This window comes from Eubalaena glacialis, chromosome 10, assembly GCF_028564815.1.
Source record: "Eubalaena glacialis isolate mEubGla1 chromosome 10, mEubGla1.1.hap2.+ XY, whole genome shotgun sequence".
In the NCBI taxonomy this organism is placed as follows: domain Eukaryota; kingdom Metazoa; phylum Chordata; class Mammalia; order Artiodactyla; family Balaenidae; genus Eubalaena; species Eubalaena glacialis.
Genome location: NC_083725.1, coordinates 22,726,267 through 22,742,991, shown reverse-complemented (window position 1 = coordinate 22,742,991; position 16,725 = coordinate 22,726,267). Strand labels below are relative to the sequence as shown.

Genomic DNA, 16,725 nt, shown 5'->3' with positions numbered 1-16,725 from the left:
GTGGTGGGTGTGATCCAATTAGCTAAGACCTACTCCCTCAGGTCACAGAGAGGCTGAGCTGGGAGGACGATGCGGGTGCTTGTCTTTCTCACCTTCCCCAACCACAGTGGACCGCTTCTGAGCTTTGTCCCTGCCCACCCTGCCCACTCTTTCACAGGGAGAGAAGAGAGACTCATCAAGACCCTCCTTCTTATTACCCTGACTCAGTCGTACATGACTCTCCAGACACAGCACTTTGGCCCCTGACACCTGATGTGGCACTTTGTATTAGGCTCGATACTCTCTCACCTGAGTTACAGCCCTCTTTCCAATCAACCTGCAAGCTCCATGGGGGCAGAGCTTATGTCCTACACATTTTCTGTAAACCCAGTCATATAATACTGTGTTCAACAATTACATGTGAATTTATTCATTCATTCAGAGGAAATCAAAATTCCCTGTAGAAACTTAAAGCACAATTCCACTCACTCCACTTTCATCTTAAATTCTATAGCCCCAAACTTCTAATCTGCTCATGAATTTGAAAGCTGCAGTTATAGGTTTCATCGTAAGCATAATTCTCCAGAAAAAAACATCTGTGCAAGTGAAAATTAATATCAATAAATAAGGTTTTGTTTCATGCCATGAATTTATATCCACAGTAGTGGTTAAGGCTGAGAACAGAATGAAGAATAAGTAAACAAGGCTTCCAGGATCTCATGTCTGTATTTCCAATTTCCAAATAAAAAAACACAGAGAAGAAAACCCTTTGCTTTTTAAGCATGTATTTTTCTCCCTAAAAAGAGGAAGAATAATTCTAGATGATAACAGAGGCTGCAGAAATTTTCTTCTGTAGAATGGAGCAGATACAACCAGATTCCAGAGACAATAAATATGATTGGGAAACACAGCATAGAGACATTCAGATATGTGGGATCGTCTCCTGCTCTTATTCCTTTCCCTTTTCCAGCTCTGAAGATTACCAAAATTATTGAGAAACCATATGCCCTTCTGAGTTTGGGATCTGGAAGGAACATATGTGTGTGTGTGTGCGCGTGTGTGTGTGTCTACGTGTGTATACACACACATATGAGAGTGCCCCAAATTATTATTAAGAATGCCCCTATTCCATCCCACCAGGAGTACTTAATGAGACATATGTATTAAAATGAATGTTAGATGCTTAACTAAGTGCCTGGCATACAGAAAGCACCAGTAAATAATTGTTATTCCACCTGCCCTCAAGTCTCTCTCTTTCTGTTCTGAAGCAAGTTCATAATCTATCAGACCACAGTGCCAGAATCTTAGACATTTAAAAACTGTATCAAGGGCTTAATTGCTATTGCTTTTGCCCAATAAGCTTATGCTGGACAGAATGCATTCCAAATTCAGGAATGACTGAATGAGGTCTGCCTTCCCTGATTTTACATTTTAAAAATAAATGTTTTAAAGCTGCAAAATTTTGCAAGTGCTGTAAAGCAGCTATGAAAGAATGCAAGCCTAAATGCCTGATTTAGCTCAAAAGGGAAGGAATTGCCCCTTGAACTGCAATACTCACCTGGCATCGGACCAAACGGAGACTGAGCAGAACTGACACTGCCCTGGAAGACAGACGGGGCACAAGTGTTTTCTTCTTTAGTTGCAAGTTTGAACTTAAAAAAAGCTTAGGAATACATTTTACAAGCTTTATTTTCTGCTACTAAGAAACATTTTAGGAGAGGTTAGCTTAGAGGGGTGTCAAACGAGAGTTAAGAACACAATACCAGAAAACAAACAAGGGACAGAGAACCACCAAAGTTTTAGATTCTGATAAACTTGCCAAAAAGCACAGTCTAGATGAAATAATTTATCCTTTGGTTTTTTTTTTAATGTTTGTGTTAATATCCTTCATCAAATATATATCAATGATTTATATAAATACATACATACATGCACACACAAATATGTTTGTATTTGGTTTTAACATTGAATGGCCACTTTTTAAGCTGTCTGCCTCCATGTAGAATGGAAGCTTCACTAAGGGTAGAGACCTTGACTGTGACTTGTTCTCAGTGTCCAGAACAGAGAGTGATTCATCACAGACACAATAAAAATATTTGGAATAAAAATAGCCTTCAAAGATCCCGCAGTTTAGTGAGCATAGGAGGTTGAGGGATGTTGTCGGTTGAATTATGTCCCCTGAAAAGATATATTGAAGTCCTAATTACCAGAACCTGTGAATGTGAACTTATTTGGAAATAGAAGGTTTGAAGATGAAACTAGTTAAATTAAAATGAGTTCATCCTGGAGGATTATGGGCCCTAAATCCAATATGATTGTTGCCCTTATAAGAAGAGGAGAGAGACACGCAGAGACACACACACAGAGGGGAGAAGGCAGTCTGAAGAAAGAGGCAGAAATCTGAGAGCTACAACTTCAAGCTAAGGAACACTAAGGTTTGCCAGCAACCACCAGAAGCTAGGAAGAGGCAAAGAAGGATGCTCTCCTAAAGCCTTCAGAGGGAGCCTGGCCCGCCGACAACTTGATTTTGGACTTCTAGTCTCCAGATTTGTGAGACGGTAAATTTTTGTTTTAACGTATCCCATTTGTGGTAATTTGTTACTGTAGCCCTAGGACACTAATACAGGGAGTGATTGATGATGAAACAGATAATTCAGTGTGGTGTGAGAAGTGGCATTGTAGAGGTAAGATGGGCTGAGGTGGACACCTAAGCCAGTATTAGGGATGGGATGGGGGACATATCCTGGAGGAGGTGATGCTTAAGCTGAGCGCTGAAGGAAGAGTATCCAGGTGTGTAGAGTCTTAAGATATACAAATGCAAGCTCTGGCTCCAAGATGCCCAGGAACAATGTTGCTGTTGTAAAAGGTGAGTCCTCAACATCTAGCTCTTCGGATTTGAACACTTAGTCTTGACCCTAATAATCCTACAGACTCTCAAGAGTTGGAAGAGATTTTACAGAGAGTCTCATTCAACAACCACTCAAGGCTGAAATCCTCTCCATGTTATCAGCCCTGCGTGCATTTAGCCTCTAGTGGTGGAGAACTCAGCACCCTCTGAGAAAGCCTGTTTCTTTTCTGGGGACCTCCAGCTGTGATAAAGTAGGCTGAAAAGAGTCATGTTCTTAATTCTAATCTCCTTGGTCCATACAGAATAATTTAAACCGTTCTTCCATACATAGCTCTTCAAATATCTGAAGATAACCCATCATTTCTCAACTGTCTTAATCAGTCTGGGCTGCTATAACAAATACCATAGATGTGGTGGCTTAAACAACAAACATTTCTCCCAGTTCTGGAGGCTGGAAGTTTGAGATCAGGGTGCAAGTATGGTCAGGTTCTCTGGGGGCCCTCATCCTGGCTTGCAGATGGTTGTCTTCTCACTGTGTCTTCATGTGGCACAAAGAGAGATCATCTTTTCCATGTGTCTCTTCTTATAAGGGCACCAATCCCATTTATGAGGGCTTTGCCCTCATGACCTAACTACCTCCCCAAAGGCCCCATCTCCAAATACCATCGCGCTGGGGATCAGGGCTTTTTTTTTTTTTTTTAGATTCCATATATATGTCTTAGCATATGGTATTTGTTTTTCTCTTTCTGACTTACTTCACTCTGTATGACAGCCTCTAGGTCCATCCACCTCACTACAAATAACTCAATTTTGTTCCTTTTTATGGCTGAGTAATATTCCATTGTATATATGTGCCACATCTTCTTTATCCATTCATCTGTCAATGGATACTTAGGTTGCTTCCAGGGATGAGGGCTTTAACATATGAATTATGGGGGTGGGGTAAAAACATTCCACGCATAGCCCCAAACTGGAATTGTATCTTCTTCAGGCAAAATGTCCTCCAACCGTTCAGAAGTAGCACAGTATTTGAGAGTGAAGACTCTGGAACCAGAGTGTGTGTTTGAATCCCAGCTCTGCCTCTTGTTAGCTGTGTGATCTTGGGCACATGAAGATTAAATGTGATTTTATGTGTCAAGCACTTAGAATAGTTCCTGGCTTAGAGTAAGGAGGATGTAAGTATTAGCTATTATCACTCAGATGCATTTTTATGTCTCTTCAAATCTGTGGTATATTCCTCTAAACATGTTTTCCTATTTAATAAGTTAACACTTTCTTTTTTTGTTAAATTTAATTTATTGACATATAGTTGATTTACAATGTTGTGTAAGTTTGTACTGTACAGCAAAGTGATTCATTTATGCATATATGTTTTTTTATATTCTTTTCCATTATGGTTTATCACAGGATATTGAATATAGTTCCCTGTGCTATACAGTAGGACCTTGTTGTTTATCCATTCTATATATAATAGTTTGCCTCTGCTAATCTCAAACTCCCTAATAAATTAACAATGGCAAATGGCAGAAGGGAACTCGTGGGCATGCAGGGTCAGAGGTGGGTGTAGGTCAGGGTACTGTGATTCTTATATGGGAAGGAAAGGAGTTAGTGATTAACTATAGAAGCACTTGTGTTTGGGCACATTTTCCCATGTTGCCAGGGCCCATGTTATCCAGTGTTTCCCTCTGATTTCCAGCTCTGTCCGTCTGGGTCTTTCCTCCGAGGTCTGTGCCAGGGCCCATTCCCTCTGGCTTCTGCCTCAGCCTCCTTCACTGGGTAAGCAGGGTGTGGCAGGGCGTAGCTGTCCTGGGTGCTGCCTGGGGAAATGTCCTTTTGCTCTCCTGCCTCTTTTCCTCCCTGCCTGCTCCCTTAAACTGCTCTGGCCAAGGCTGGGGCCAGGAGGAAGGCTTCTGTGAGATGCAGTGCACAAGCCCAACCTGATGGACAGAAGTATCGGCACCTGTCAGCCATGCACTGGTTCATCAGCTGCTGTGGCTCTGCCCTGGCCTCTGCCTGAGGCATGAACAGAACTCAGTCTGTGCCAACACAGCCCCTGCAGCTTCTACCACCACCAATGCCACCAACAGTCTTCTTATATCCCTTCTTCTTCTTCTGCCCAGTTTTAATTATTACTGTGAAATTGCCAGCACTGTACCCCCCACCCCAACCCAATTTTAATACCTGAAGACTCTACAAAGCTTTCATAATTACTAGCCTAGTTGATTTTATTTATTATTTGATGAAAAGAAACCTCTTGTGTTTGTTTCTCCTACATACTTTTGCCCTTTACCTGCTGTGGAAAGTAAACACTCTATTTCCATTCTTTACGATTAGTCATAAAATTTTACCTGTGTATTTAACAAAGCCAACACACAGTATCTTTTTAAAAAATTGTATTTATTTTATTTTATTTATTTTTGGTTGCATTGGGTCTTCCTTGCTGTGCGCAGGCTTCCTCTAGTTGCGGAGAGCAGGGGCTACTCTTCATTGCAGTGCACAAGCTTCTCATTGCGGTGGCTTCTTTTGTTGCGGAGCATGGGCTCTAGGCACGCAGGCTTCAGTAGTTGCAGCACACGGGCTCAGTAGTTGTGGCTCGCGGGCTCTGGAGTGCAGGCTCAGTAGTTGTGGCGCACGGGCTTAGTTGCTCGCGGTATGTGGGATCTTCCCAGATAAAACCCGTGTCCCACTCATTGGCAGGTGGATTCTTAACCACTGCGCCACCAGGGAAGTCCCTACAAACAGTATCTTAAACCTCCCACTGACAGAAGATCCTTAGGACATTAACTCTTACTGCTCCTCTCCTAATTTACACGAGTATGTATTTTCTTGTATTTTAGCTTGCTTCTTTTTATTAAACCTCCACAAATTAGACTTCATAATTATTTTCATCATCATTTTATCAAGTAAATCTGTATTAGATTTACTTACATGTTCATCATTTTCTTTGCTTATCTGTCCTCCAAACTTTTTTACTAGATTTCATTTTCCTTCTTCTGAAATAACCCTTTAGAAAATTCCTTCCCTGTAGGTGGTGTTGGTGGTAAACTGTTTCAGTTTTTTATTTATCTGAAAATATAATTTCTTTTGCCCTTGTACTTAAAAGATACTATTTTGGAGTTCATAATTGTAACTTTACAGTTATTCTTTTGTCAGCACTTTAAAGATAGCCCTCCACTGTCTTGTGGCTTCCATGATTGCTGTTGAGAAGTTTGCTATTAACCTTAAACTTATTCTTTGTAACAATCTTTCTTTCTTTTCTGACTACTTTTTAAATATACTCCCTTTGTCTTTATGGTTTTTCAAGTCCATCTCATTTTACCTTGAGGTAGATTTTTAAAATGTATTCTGCTTGTATAGGGTATGCTTCATGTGGCTGGGGATACATGTCTTTCAGAAAAGTTTCAACCATCCTCTCCTTAAATATTGCCTTGCCTGTATTATCTGTATTCTCTCCTTCTGGGTCTTCGATGTATGTTAAATCTTTTACTTTTATCCCCTATATACTCTTAACTTTTTGTTACTTCCTTTATATCCATGATTCTATGTTCTATATTTTGGGATAGATGGGTATAGATTTCTTCAACTCTACATCCAGTTCACTAATTCCTTCTTCAACTGTAGCTAAATTACTGTTTAAGACAAACATTGAATTTTTTTAGTATCAATGATTAGATAGTTTTTCATTTATAGAAGTTCCATTGATTTTTTAAATATTTTGCTTGGTCTTTTGTTGAGTGTTCATTATGTATCATGTTATTGTTTATTTTGTATTTGGTAGTTCTAATATCTGAAAGTCCTGGGAATTTAACTTTATTGTTTATGCTGACTGTCATTCTTAGTGACTTGTTTCCTTGTGCATTTGGTGATCTTTGATTGAAACTCATATCTGGTTGACCTTAATCTGTGAAAATCTGGGTTCCTAACTTGAGGTTGTGTTTCTCCAGAAGAGTTATGTTTATATTTCTTGGGAGGCAGCTCCCTTCCAGGTTCCCTGTCCCAGGTTCAGCTCCCCAATCTTGGCAAAAATAGCTCAAGAACCAGTCTTCATGTATCAGGCTAATTTGAACACCCTTCCTTAGGGGAATCTGCCTTTTTGGTGTGATCATCTTCTCATCATTCTGTGCCCTTACTTCTGCTCAAACATTTTCCCCACCTTCCATGCTAACCTTCAACCCAACCCCCCCTGCCCCAAACCCCCTAGCTTTGGTGATTTCCCTTACTTCCAGCCCAACAAATTAGCAAAATTTGTTTTATGCAGAATTCTATTTTGTTTTGGGTACCATCTCCCCACCTCCAGACTGTTGACTGCCTGAAACAGTGTCAAATCCCTAAGTATTAAAACTAGAAGTAGATACTGTCCTGTTTTACCCATAGCAGCTTTTATTTTTAACTTTTTATTTTTCTATGACTGCCAACATTTTCCAGCAGAGATTTAGATTATAAATAAAATTCAGAAGCACGCACTTGTAGCAATTTCATAAGCACACCATTAGGCACGTGACCAAATGTGTTATATCTAGTAACTCATTTAATTATCACAACCACCCCAGAAGATAAGTAATGCTATTTTCATCTTGATGAGGAAATTGAAACAGAGAGAATAACTCAGGTTCCCCTGCAGGTAGGGTTGTTGTTAGTGGTGGTGGGTGGGATCAGACAAGGACCTTTCTGATTTCAGAGCCTGTTTCTTAACTACCACAGCATACTGCCTTCCAAGAGCTTTCATAACTTGAAAATAAAAGTCGGAAAACATCATAGTTTAAAAAATTAGTATAAAGGAGACTTAGGGACATTCAGAGAGATCATATAATTATATAAAAGCTCACAAAGATCTAGTGGGATTTGTATTTCCCTGTGTGTAAATACTACCCTGGGGGGCTTCCCTGGTGGCGCAGTGGTTAAGAATCCGCTTGCCAATGCAGGGGATATGGGTTCGGTCCCTGGTCCGGGAAGATCCCACATGCCGCGGAGCAACTAAGCCCGTGCACCACAACTACTGAGTCTGTGCTCTAGAGCCCGCAAGGCACAACTACTGAAGCCCGCGTGCCTGGAGCCTGTGCTCTGCAACAAGAGAAGCCACTGCAATGAGAAGCCCACGCACCGCAACGAAGAGTAGCCCCCGCTCACCGCAACTAGAGAGAGCTCACGCACAGCAGCAAAGAACCAACACAGCCGAAAATAAGTAAATTAAAAAAAAAACTACTCTGCATATATGTGTGTGTGTATATATATATACACACACACACACACACACTCTTTAGTCCTTCAGTGGAGATTCTATTTTTTGGGGGGACGTCAGCTTTATTAAGGTATAATTTACATATAATAAAATTCACAAATTTTAAGCATACAGTTTGATGAATTTTGACCACTTTAACAAACTCTTATGACCCACCACCATGATATAAAACATTTCCATTTAATTATTTATAGCTGTAATTAGTGCTGTGCTCTCTATGGTGGCCTGGGAAATATTTAGATGGATAAGTAATATAAAAAGCAATGATAACACACAACTTCAGTTTGTCTCACAGAACATAGACGAGATCTAAAGGGCTTATGTTGGGACTGGGAAGGATTTCACTGGATAGATTTTAGAGCTGGCATCCCAGATTTATAGGTTGAGACAGAACAGCTTAAAACATGAGCCTTCGGCATGTGCACTAGTTATCATTGCTCTTGTGAAGGGAAAACACATTCCTTTTCACCTTGTTCAAGATATTATATTTGGGACTTCCCTGGTGGTGCAGTGGTTGGGAGTCCGCCTGCCAATGCAGGGAACAAGGGTTCGAGCCCTGGTCTGGGAGGATCCCACATTCCGCGGAGCGACTGAGCTCATGCGCCACAACTACTGATGCCCGCGCGCCTGGAGCCCGTGCTCCACAACAAAGAGAAGCCACCGCAATGAGAATCCTGTGCACCGCAACAAAGAGTAGCCCCGGCTCACCACAAATAGAGGAAGCCCATGCACAGCAACGAAGACCCAACGCAGCCAAAAATAAATAAATAAATTTATTTAAAAAAAAGATATTATATTCACGCAGTTGCATCTCACCATACTAATTCTCCAGAAGTAATATTGAAATTAATATCGAAAAGCCCATACATTTTGACCAAGCGAGATGGTATATAATTTTTATTTTGCATACTGCAAACAACAGGATCCTGCAATGCCAGGTAGCCAAATTTAGAGGTTTACATTTGAATGAAATTTGCCAGTCTGCAACTTCCTGTAGCTAACACAGCAGCCTCACAGCTGCCCCAAAAGCCCCTCCATGAAAATGAGTTAATTTGAACCAACAGGTCACCACGGTAGTAAAGTGATAAGATTAGGAGTTCAGTACATTTATTGTCATTTTTATGACCCTATAATATTTTTAGATGCCAACCTAGTTGAAGGACTATTTTGAAATGTACTAAGGAAGAGAGCTCCAAGTAGCATAAGCTTTTTCACACTGCTGTATATTTTAAAAATTCTGATTACATAGTTTGAAAGTGTCTCTTTAAACTTAAATATATTGTTATTAATGCTTAAATAAAAATCATAGCCACTTGTGAATAGCTGTGATCCTTTTTCAAGGAATTCACAGTATATTTAATTTTTCATTGTCGTTATATCTATGGTTGGGAGAGAGGTGGAACTGATGAAATACTGAACATTTTAAAACCATCTTTTAATATCTGTTTTGAGACCCACCGTAAGTCATATGATTTTCCTCCAACTTTGAAATGAATGTAAAGTTAATGCCAGATATAATGCTGTTAGCTTTTAAATGGACACCTGTGTTAGGATGGAATAGCTTCTTCCTCCAGAAGAAAATGGGCATGGAGAATTAGATGCCTTAGTTAATGTGACAAGTATGTAGTAGAACTGGGGCATTCTGATTGGTGTGAAATCTTATACAGTGACTAAACTATACCATACCTGTTCTAATAAATCTTACTAGTTTTGCAAAGTTTGAAAGAGGTTTTGATTTATGAACCAGTTATCTGAGTTACTGATACATAGAATTTAATCATAAATAAGAAAAACACTCCATAATGAGTAGGAACTACAGTTTTAAGCATCTACCATGTGCCAGATGCTTTATATGATGTTATCTTATTATAAAGTAGATACTACCATCTCAAGTTGACAAAAGAGGAAACCAAGCATCAGAGAAGTTAAGTAATGTGTCCCAAATTATCTATTTAGTAAATTACAGAACTAGGATTTAAACCCAAACTCTCTGACTCTCAAATTTATTCTCCTTTAACCTCTCAATGACATAACCAGTAGGTTCTGTGCACTAGCCCTTCCATCAAACCAAAGATATTTACTGGGCACCTCTGATAAGCTAGGCACAATGCTGAATGTTTCAGGTGCTAGAAAAAATGCAACAAGGGCTTAGATTAGTATCTACTTAGGGACACAAGCCATTTGTGGTGGATTAAATATGGCCAGAATTACTTTACAGCTCTTCCCATCGATAAGTTAGTCTATCTCTCTACCCCTTGAATCTGGGATGGTTTTGTGACTTGCTTTGACTAACAGAATGTGGCAGAAGTGATGTTGTGTGAGTTTCAGAATCTAGACTTCAAGAGGATTTGCTGCTTTCACCTTTGCTTGCTTGAAATGCTGCCTTACAATTTCCTCTTAAAAAGTCATTCTAGGACTTCCCTTGTGGCGCAGTGGTTAAGAATCCGCCTGCCAATGCAGGGGACCCAGGTTCGATCCCTGGTCAGGGAAGATCCCACATGCCGCGGAGCAACTAAGCCCATGTGCCACAACTACTGAGCCTGCACTCTAGAGCCCGCAAGCCACAACTACTGAAGCCCGCGCACTCTAGGGTCCGTGTGCCGCAACTACTGAGCCCGTGTGCTGCAACTACTGAAGCCCGTGTACCTAGAGCCCGTGCTCCACAACAAGAGAAGCCACCGCAATAAGCCCGCACACTGCAAGGAAGAGTAAAGCCCACTCGCCGCAACCAAAGAAAGCCTGAGCGCAGCAACGAAGACCCAACACAGCCAAAAAATAAATTTAAAAAAAATTAAAAAAATCCCCCAATGTATTAAAAAAAAAAAAAAAGTCAGTCTAGCTTCCTGGAGGATGAGTGAGTGTGTGGAAGCGAATCCAGGCACTCTGCTGACAGTAGCACCAACTGCCAGACATGGAAGGAGCCATCCTGGACTTTCCGACAAGGCTGGACCTCCAGTTGAATGCAACTTCATGAGTGCACAGAAGTACACAGCCAACCCACAGTATTGTGAGAAATAATAAATCATTATTATAAATGACTAAGGTTCAGTGGGCTCTTATGCAGCAATAAGTAACTGATAGAGACATACCCAGGAAAAAGTAGCTCATGGTACAGAACAGTATGTACCTAGTTTCCAGGTGCATGGTCCATGCTCTATATACTCTGGAAGTGAGGAAAGGGGCAAATCAATGTGCTAAGGATTTGAATTTGGCACTGAAAGATGAGAGGATGTAGAGGAGAAAGGAAACTCCCAGGTGCAAGGAATTTTGTGAACCAAGCACAGACATGGAAAAACATGGTTCTTCTTCAAGGAATAACAAGCAAGTTGGTTTGCCCAGAGCAGAAGTTTCACTTAATTGATTAAATAAAAATATGTTGTGGGGACTTCCCTGGCGGCCCAGTGGTTAAGACTTCGCCTTCCAATGCAGGGGGTGCAGGTTCGATCCCTGGTCGGGGAGCTAAGATCCCACATGCCTCGGGGCCAAAAAACCAAAACATAAAACAGAAGCAATATTGTAACAAATTCAATTCAAATTAAAAATGGTCCACGTCAAAAAATCTTAAAAAAATATATTGTGTGCCTAATTTCCAGAAATACAAAGAGGAAAAAGGCATGGATTCTAAGGGAGCTCACAGTTTCAAAAAGAAGAGAGTTGCAGAAATATATATGTAATTGGTGCAGTAATAAAAATAAGGGTTGAGAGGACTAGCATTTTATGAATACCTACTTCATGCCAGACTCTGTATTAGGCACTTTACATATGTGTTTCATCATTTTTAGCAACAACTAACATTTGTGTGCTGTACATACTCTGCAGTATGCTAAAGATTCACATGCATTATCTCATTAAAGCCTTGTCATTAACCAATGAAATAGATTGTAGTAAGTTATTATCTCTAGATTACAGATTGGAAATTAATAGACGGTATAAGGACTTTTCAAGGTCACGAAGCTAGTGAGTGGCATAGGCTGGATTCTACTAGATCTACTCTAACCATGATTTAGTGCAGGTAGGGGGAGGAGGTTGGGGTTAGGATGAGGGTAGGGGTGGAGGCGAGTTGCTATCTTGAGGGATGACTGAACGTATCGTACTGTAGGTGATATATGAATCCCCTTTTGAAGGATGAAAAGAAATCAGTAAGCAGATAGGATAAGGGGCTTTGTCGTTGGGGAGCAAAGCAAAGGCTCAAATGTGTGGACAGCATGTCAGAGACATGGAAATGTGTGCAGGAAGTGTGCAGACAGGGAAACTGGGGAGAAGCTGGAGGAGGGAGCAGGAGCCAGGTTATAAAAAGCTTTTTTGTGCCAGGCTGAGGACCTTGGACTTTGTCCACTAGCAGGCAGTGGTCCTTTAGATGGTTCTTAGCAGTGTAGACGTGCTGAAAGTGGCATTCTAGGAAATTTAATCTGGGGCTGAAAATGATGGGTCAGAAATGGTTGGTGGGGTAAGCGTATGGGCTATTGCAGCTGAACAGATCCAGTGATACAGGTCTGAGGGGCTCTCAGTAGGGCGGGGTTTCGGGAGGCCAGCAGGGGACATTTATATCCACCTCTGTTTGGCTTTGTGTTAGAGCTTGGCGGGAGCTGATACTCTCCCTGTGGGTGCTAAGGGCTGCTGGCCAGCTGTCCCAGTTGTACCAATTGCCAGGGTTCTTTCTCTCTTTTCTTCTTTATCCCCATCCTCCCCACTGATAACCGTGTGTAAAGAGGGGCCTGGCATGTCTCCCTCATACTGCCCTGTTTACAGAGGAAAAAAACTCTACATCCTTAAGTGATTTAATAGGGCATTGTGTAGGTCCAATCCTAAAGCCTATAAGAGTTTGTGAGGAAGGAATATTGAAACATATATCCTTAAAAACATTTACGTTGCATCTATAAAGCCTAGATTATAGGGGATTTATCTCACAAAGAAAGAGTTGTATTTGTGCACCTTGTTTGCAATATCATCACTTCAGGTGACAGTAGGGACTATGTAATTGACATAAGATGGAGACATGAAAGGATGAAGTGCTTTGCTTAGTGCCTTCAAACGTATAGAAGTAAAATGAAGACTAAAAAAGGCCTGTTTAAATTCTCTCTTGTGGGACAGGAATTCACCATGAGAACATTATTTTATGCATTTTTGTAATAGTACAAGTAAATATCTAAGATTTTGATGTTCATTAACTTGGTGCAACAGCTTAATTTCTTTCTAATATAATGTCATAGAGAAATTCTGGAAGATTGCACATAAAACTCAGTACGGTGACCCTGGGAAGTAGAACGAGGGGATTGGTAGGCAGGGAAGGTCAGTAGACTTCTATTTTTTATCTTATATTGTTTTATTATGTTTGAAATTTTACCATGTGTTACTTTTGTAATCGAAACAACCAGTTAATAAAAACTTAAAAATAGAATTTAAGTCTTATATCTTTATTGTAAATCTCAAATTAAAAAAAAAACTGTGATTCCAAGTGTCTTGCATTTCTAGTATATGAACTATTTTATGGCCTTTGGAAAGTAACACTGTTTACAGAATTCCAGATTTCTGACAGTTTCTTGAAATTTTACCGTTAAAACTCTCCTGCTTGGCGCAAAATTATGTCCAGGCTGCCTCTTGTGGGAAAGTGATTTCTGTGGCTTGAGTTACAAAATGAAACGCTTTTTTTTTTTTAACCCCTGGGTCTCGGTGTGCCTTTGGAATGCTATTTGTATTTATGTAGCTAAGTTAGAACAACAGGAGCTGCTGGGATGCACATTAATAAATGGTCCTGTACACTTTGGCCAGAGCAGAATCTGCAGAACTTCAGCTCTGCCAGATGGACTCGCCATGGCTATTTCACTGCAAAATCTGATTATTTTTGCAAGCTGTGTGAAAGGATTCACCACCAGGAAATGTTTTAAATTTTGTGATATTAAAAAAAAAACCCTACAGAATCAATAAGACAGCTGAAAAAATAAGGTGCTTGCAGAAGGTTTGCCTTTATTATTATTATTTTTTTTAAGATTTCTGCAATTGTGAAGGAGCAGGTGGCTGGGTGGGGGCCATGGACAGCCCTGGAAATGTGGTTCAGTTCTCCAAACAGGCGGGACCATGGGCTAATTAAAGTCAGACAACGGGCCATTTTGAAAGCTTTAGATAAAACATTCATTGAAATGAATGCCGGGGATATAATATGTACTTATGCATTAAAACACTGGCATTTGGAGTTTACAAGGCATTGCCTGCTCAGAAAATGCTTTTTTTTTCTTTTTAAATTCTTTCTGGGCTCAGGAAGGGGGTTAGTTGGCAACGTTAACAAGCAATATGCAAAGCACTGCGTTATGAGAGTGAGTGAAAGGTTTGGGGGGACACTCCCAGGGTAGACACTGATTCCATTTATCAATAACTGGGCAAACATTACAAATGAATGGATCCTTCTGCTGGCAATTCAGAAAAAAGTAGCAAGGGCAAGCGAGATGTACTCATTAAGGAAAAATCATAGTTTTCCTAAGAATTTGATAAACACAAAGAGCATACATACTTCTAAAATATAAAGAAATATATATAAGAAAAATAAAACATTAGCAAAGCAGAAAGATACACATTGGGCCATCTGATGACCATTTGCTGTGCCCAGGCAAGCGCGAAATTCTTACTAAAGCCAGAACACATGGTAGGAAGGGTTCTTTTATGAAAGTGGAAGAGATGAAAAATAACTTTTATGGTAAATTTTTAGAAATAGTAGAAGAGCATGAGAATTTCTTGTAATAGCAGCAGTACAGATAATTTGCACTCCTGTGTCTTCAGAGCTTGCGGATGCCTCTGACGATGGAGTCAACAGAATATACATGTGCTCTGCTTTTACACTTGGCAAGTACAGTGAGGACTGCAACGGCTGTGATTTCTTCTTTGAATTTATATATGGCCAACTGCCTAAATGTAAAGCATGGATAATCAGTGTGTGGGCTTATTTACGTTCTGCCTCTTTCTTTCTTTGAGGCTTTTCTTTGTTATTTAGCACCACCATTAGAATATCAAAGAGAAGTAGCACAGTATATAAATCGTCCAAGTTTGAGGAGGCTTTGGGGGTTATATCTTGATTAAAATTAGATTTTGATGTTAGTAAAGGCTTCCATCTGTCTTTAGCATGGAATTCTAAAAACTGCCCAGGAAATGAGACTATTGGTGGTCCTTCTCTCTCCATCTTTTTCCGTTTGTTCATAAGAAGGTAAGAGAAGAAGGAAACTGCCCTCCCCTTTCCTTAGTGGTTATTATATTTATTCAGAGTATGCATATGATTCTTTAGTGTGTGCAACTGTGAGAGAGTGCTGGACACCACGTAGGTTGTGAGAGTGCCTAAGAGGTGGACCAGCAGAGTCAACTGAGCTGGTAAGCTCTGCATTTCCCTGGGCTCGGGGATCTTTTCCAGCCTTCAGAAGGGAGCTGAGATGGTCTCCTCCTCCTCGAGCGGGAGAAGTGACATAGTACATCCTGTCCCAGGAGGAAGCCATGTGATACCAGCCTCTCAGGTCAACTCGGCAACTTTCAGAAAAGAAATCACACCTCAGCAACAGGCAGAGCAGGGCTATAAGATTCAGGCAAGAAGAAGAGGTCAGAGTATAATGGGTTGGCGGAGGCAGACCCTAGAGAGCTCAAGCAGAGCAGCAGAGAGGTTTCTGCGAGTTCGGTGTGGTGTGCTTGGACTCTTGCTCCGGAAATGGTTTCCTCTTTTACAGGGAGGGCTAGGTGCCATGCAAAGCTCAGGAGAACAGGGGTCCAGGAATGGTGGGGAATGGCAGAGAGAAACTACACTCTGGAAGCAGGTTCTGGGACAGAGCTATGGATAGGTTCTAGAAGGAAATTGAGAACTTCTTTGTCCAGTTTCTTCTAAGATGTCCGGGTATCAGAGGAGAGGAAGGTCCTGGCTCTGGTTTGGGCTGGGTGTGGCAACATCTGAGCAGTCTACGGAATTGCTGCAGAGACAGACAGGGATGAGGACATATGGTTGAGAGGGAGCGAAAGCATGACGGGGCCAACAGAATGTATGGAGTGTGAAGGGTGAGCTCAGCACTGAGCAGAGAACCCGAAGCAAAGTGGTTATTCCTAAGATAGCCCTTCCTTGGACCAGAAATGTAAACTTAAGAAGGCAATACTACTTTGGGTAAAATAAAGACCTGGGTCCAAATCTAAGCTCCATTGATTCCTACATAATTCTTAGTTTTGTCATCTGAAAAATAGGTATGAGTGTCACCCTCTTAAGGCTATTGTGCTCCTTGTTGATAAGTGAAATTTACTTTAAAATGGATAAATGAAAATATTTGTCAAGTTTCTATTTCAGAGCCTAGCAGTAAATGATAGCTATTATCATTAAGAATTCTTATTTACCCCAGAGAAAATTGAGGTGATGGAAGGGAACTCAGGCCCAGAAGTCACCGCAACTGTCCTACCCATGCCAATCTTTGACCAGATATTAGTGTAGAATATTTGCACTGCATGTAATTGTTCTTGTGCTTTATGTGATTTTTCTGTTGCCTATTTCTCTTGCAAACTCAATTTGCAAACTCTTGTCAAACTAGAGGAAAGATGATTTATCTTTTTCAGAATAAATAAGGGACACAGCTTAGCTTTGGGTAGACCCCTCAGGTCGGGGGTAGGGTAGAACAAGTTTTGGGGTCGGGAAAATCTAGCAAAGCAG

General features: G+C 40.7%; 1 protein-coding gene across 1 annotated transcript in view; it reads right to left on the bottom strand.

Annotated features, from left to right (window-relative positions):
- Positions 1-16,725, bottom strand: part of POU2AF2 (POU class 2 homeobox associating factor 2) — a 35,273-nt gene that overhangs the window by 2,850 nt on the left and 15,698 nt on the right. Inside the window, exon 3 of the mRNA XM_061203873.1 lies at positions 1,538-1,580. Within this exon, the coding sequence (XP_061059856.1) occupies positions 1,538-1,580 (43 nt within the window). The remainder of the gene's footprint in view (positions 1-1,537; positions 1,581-16,725) is intronic.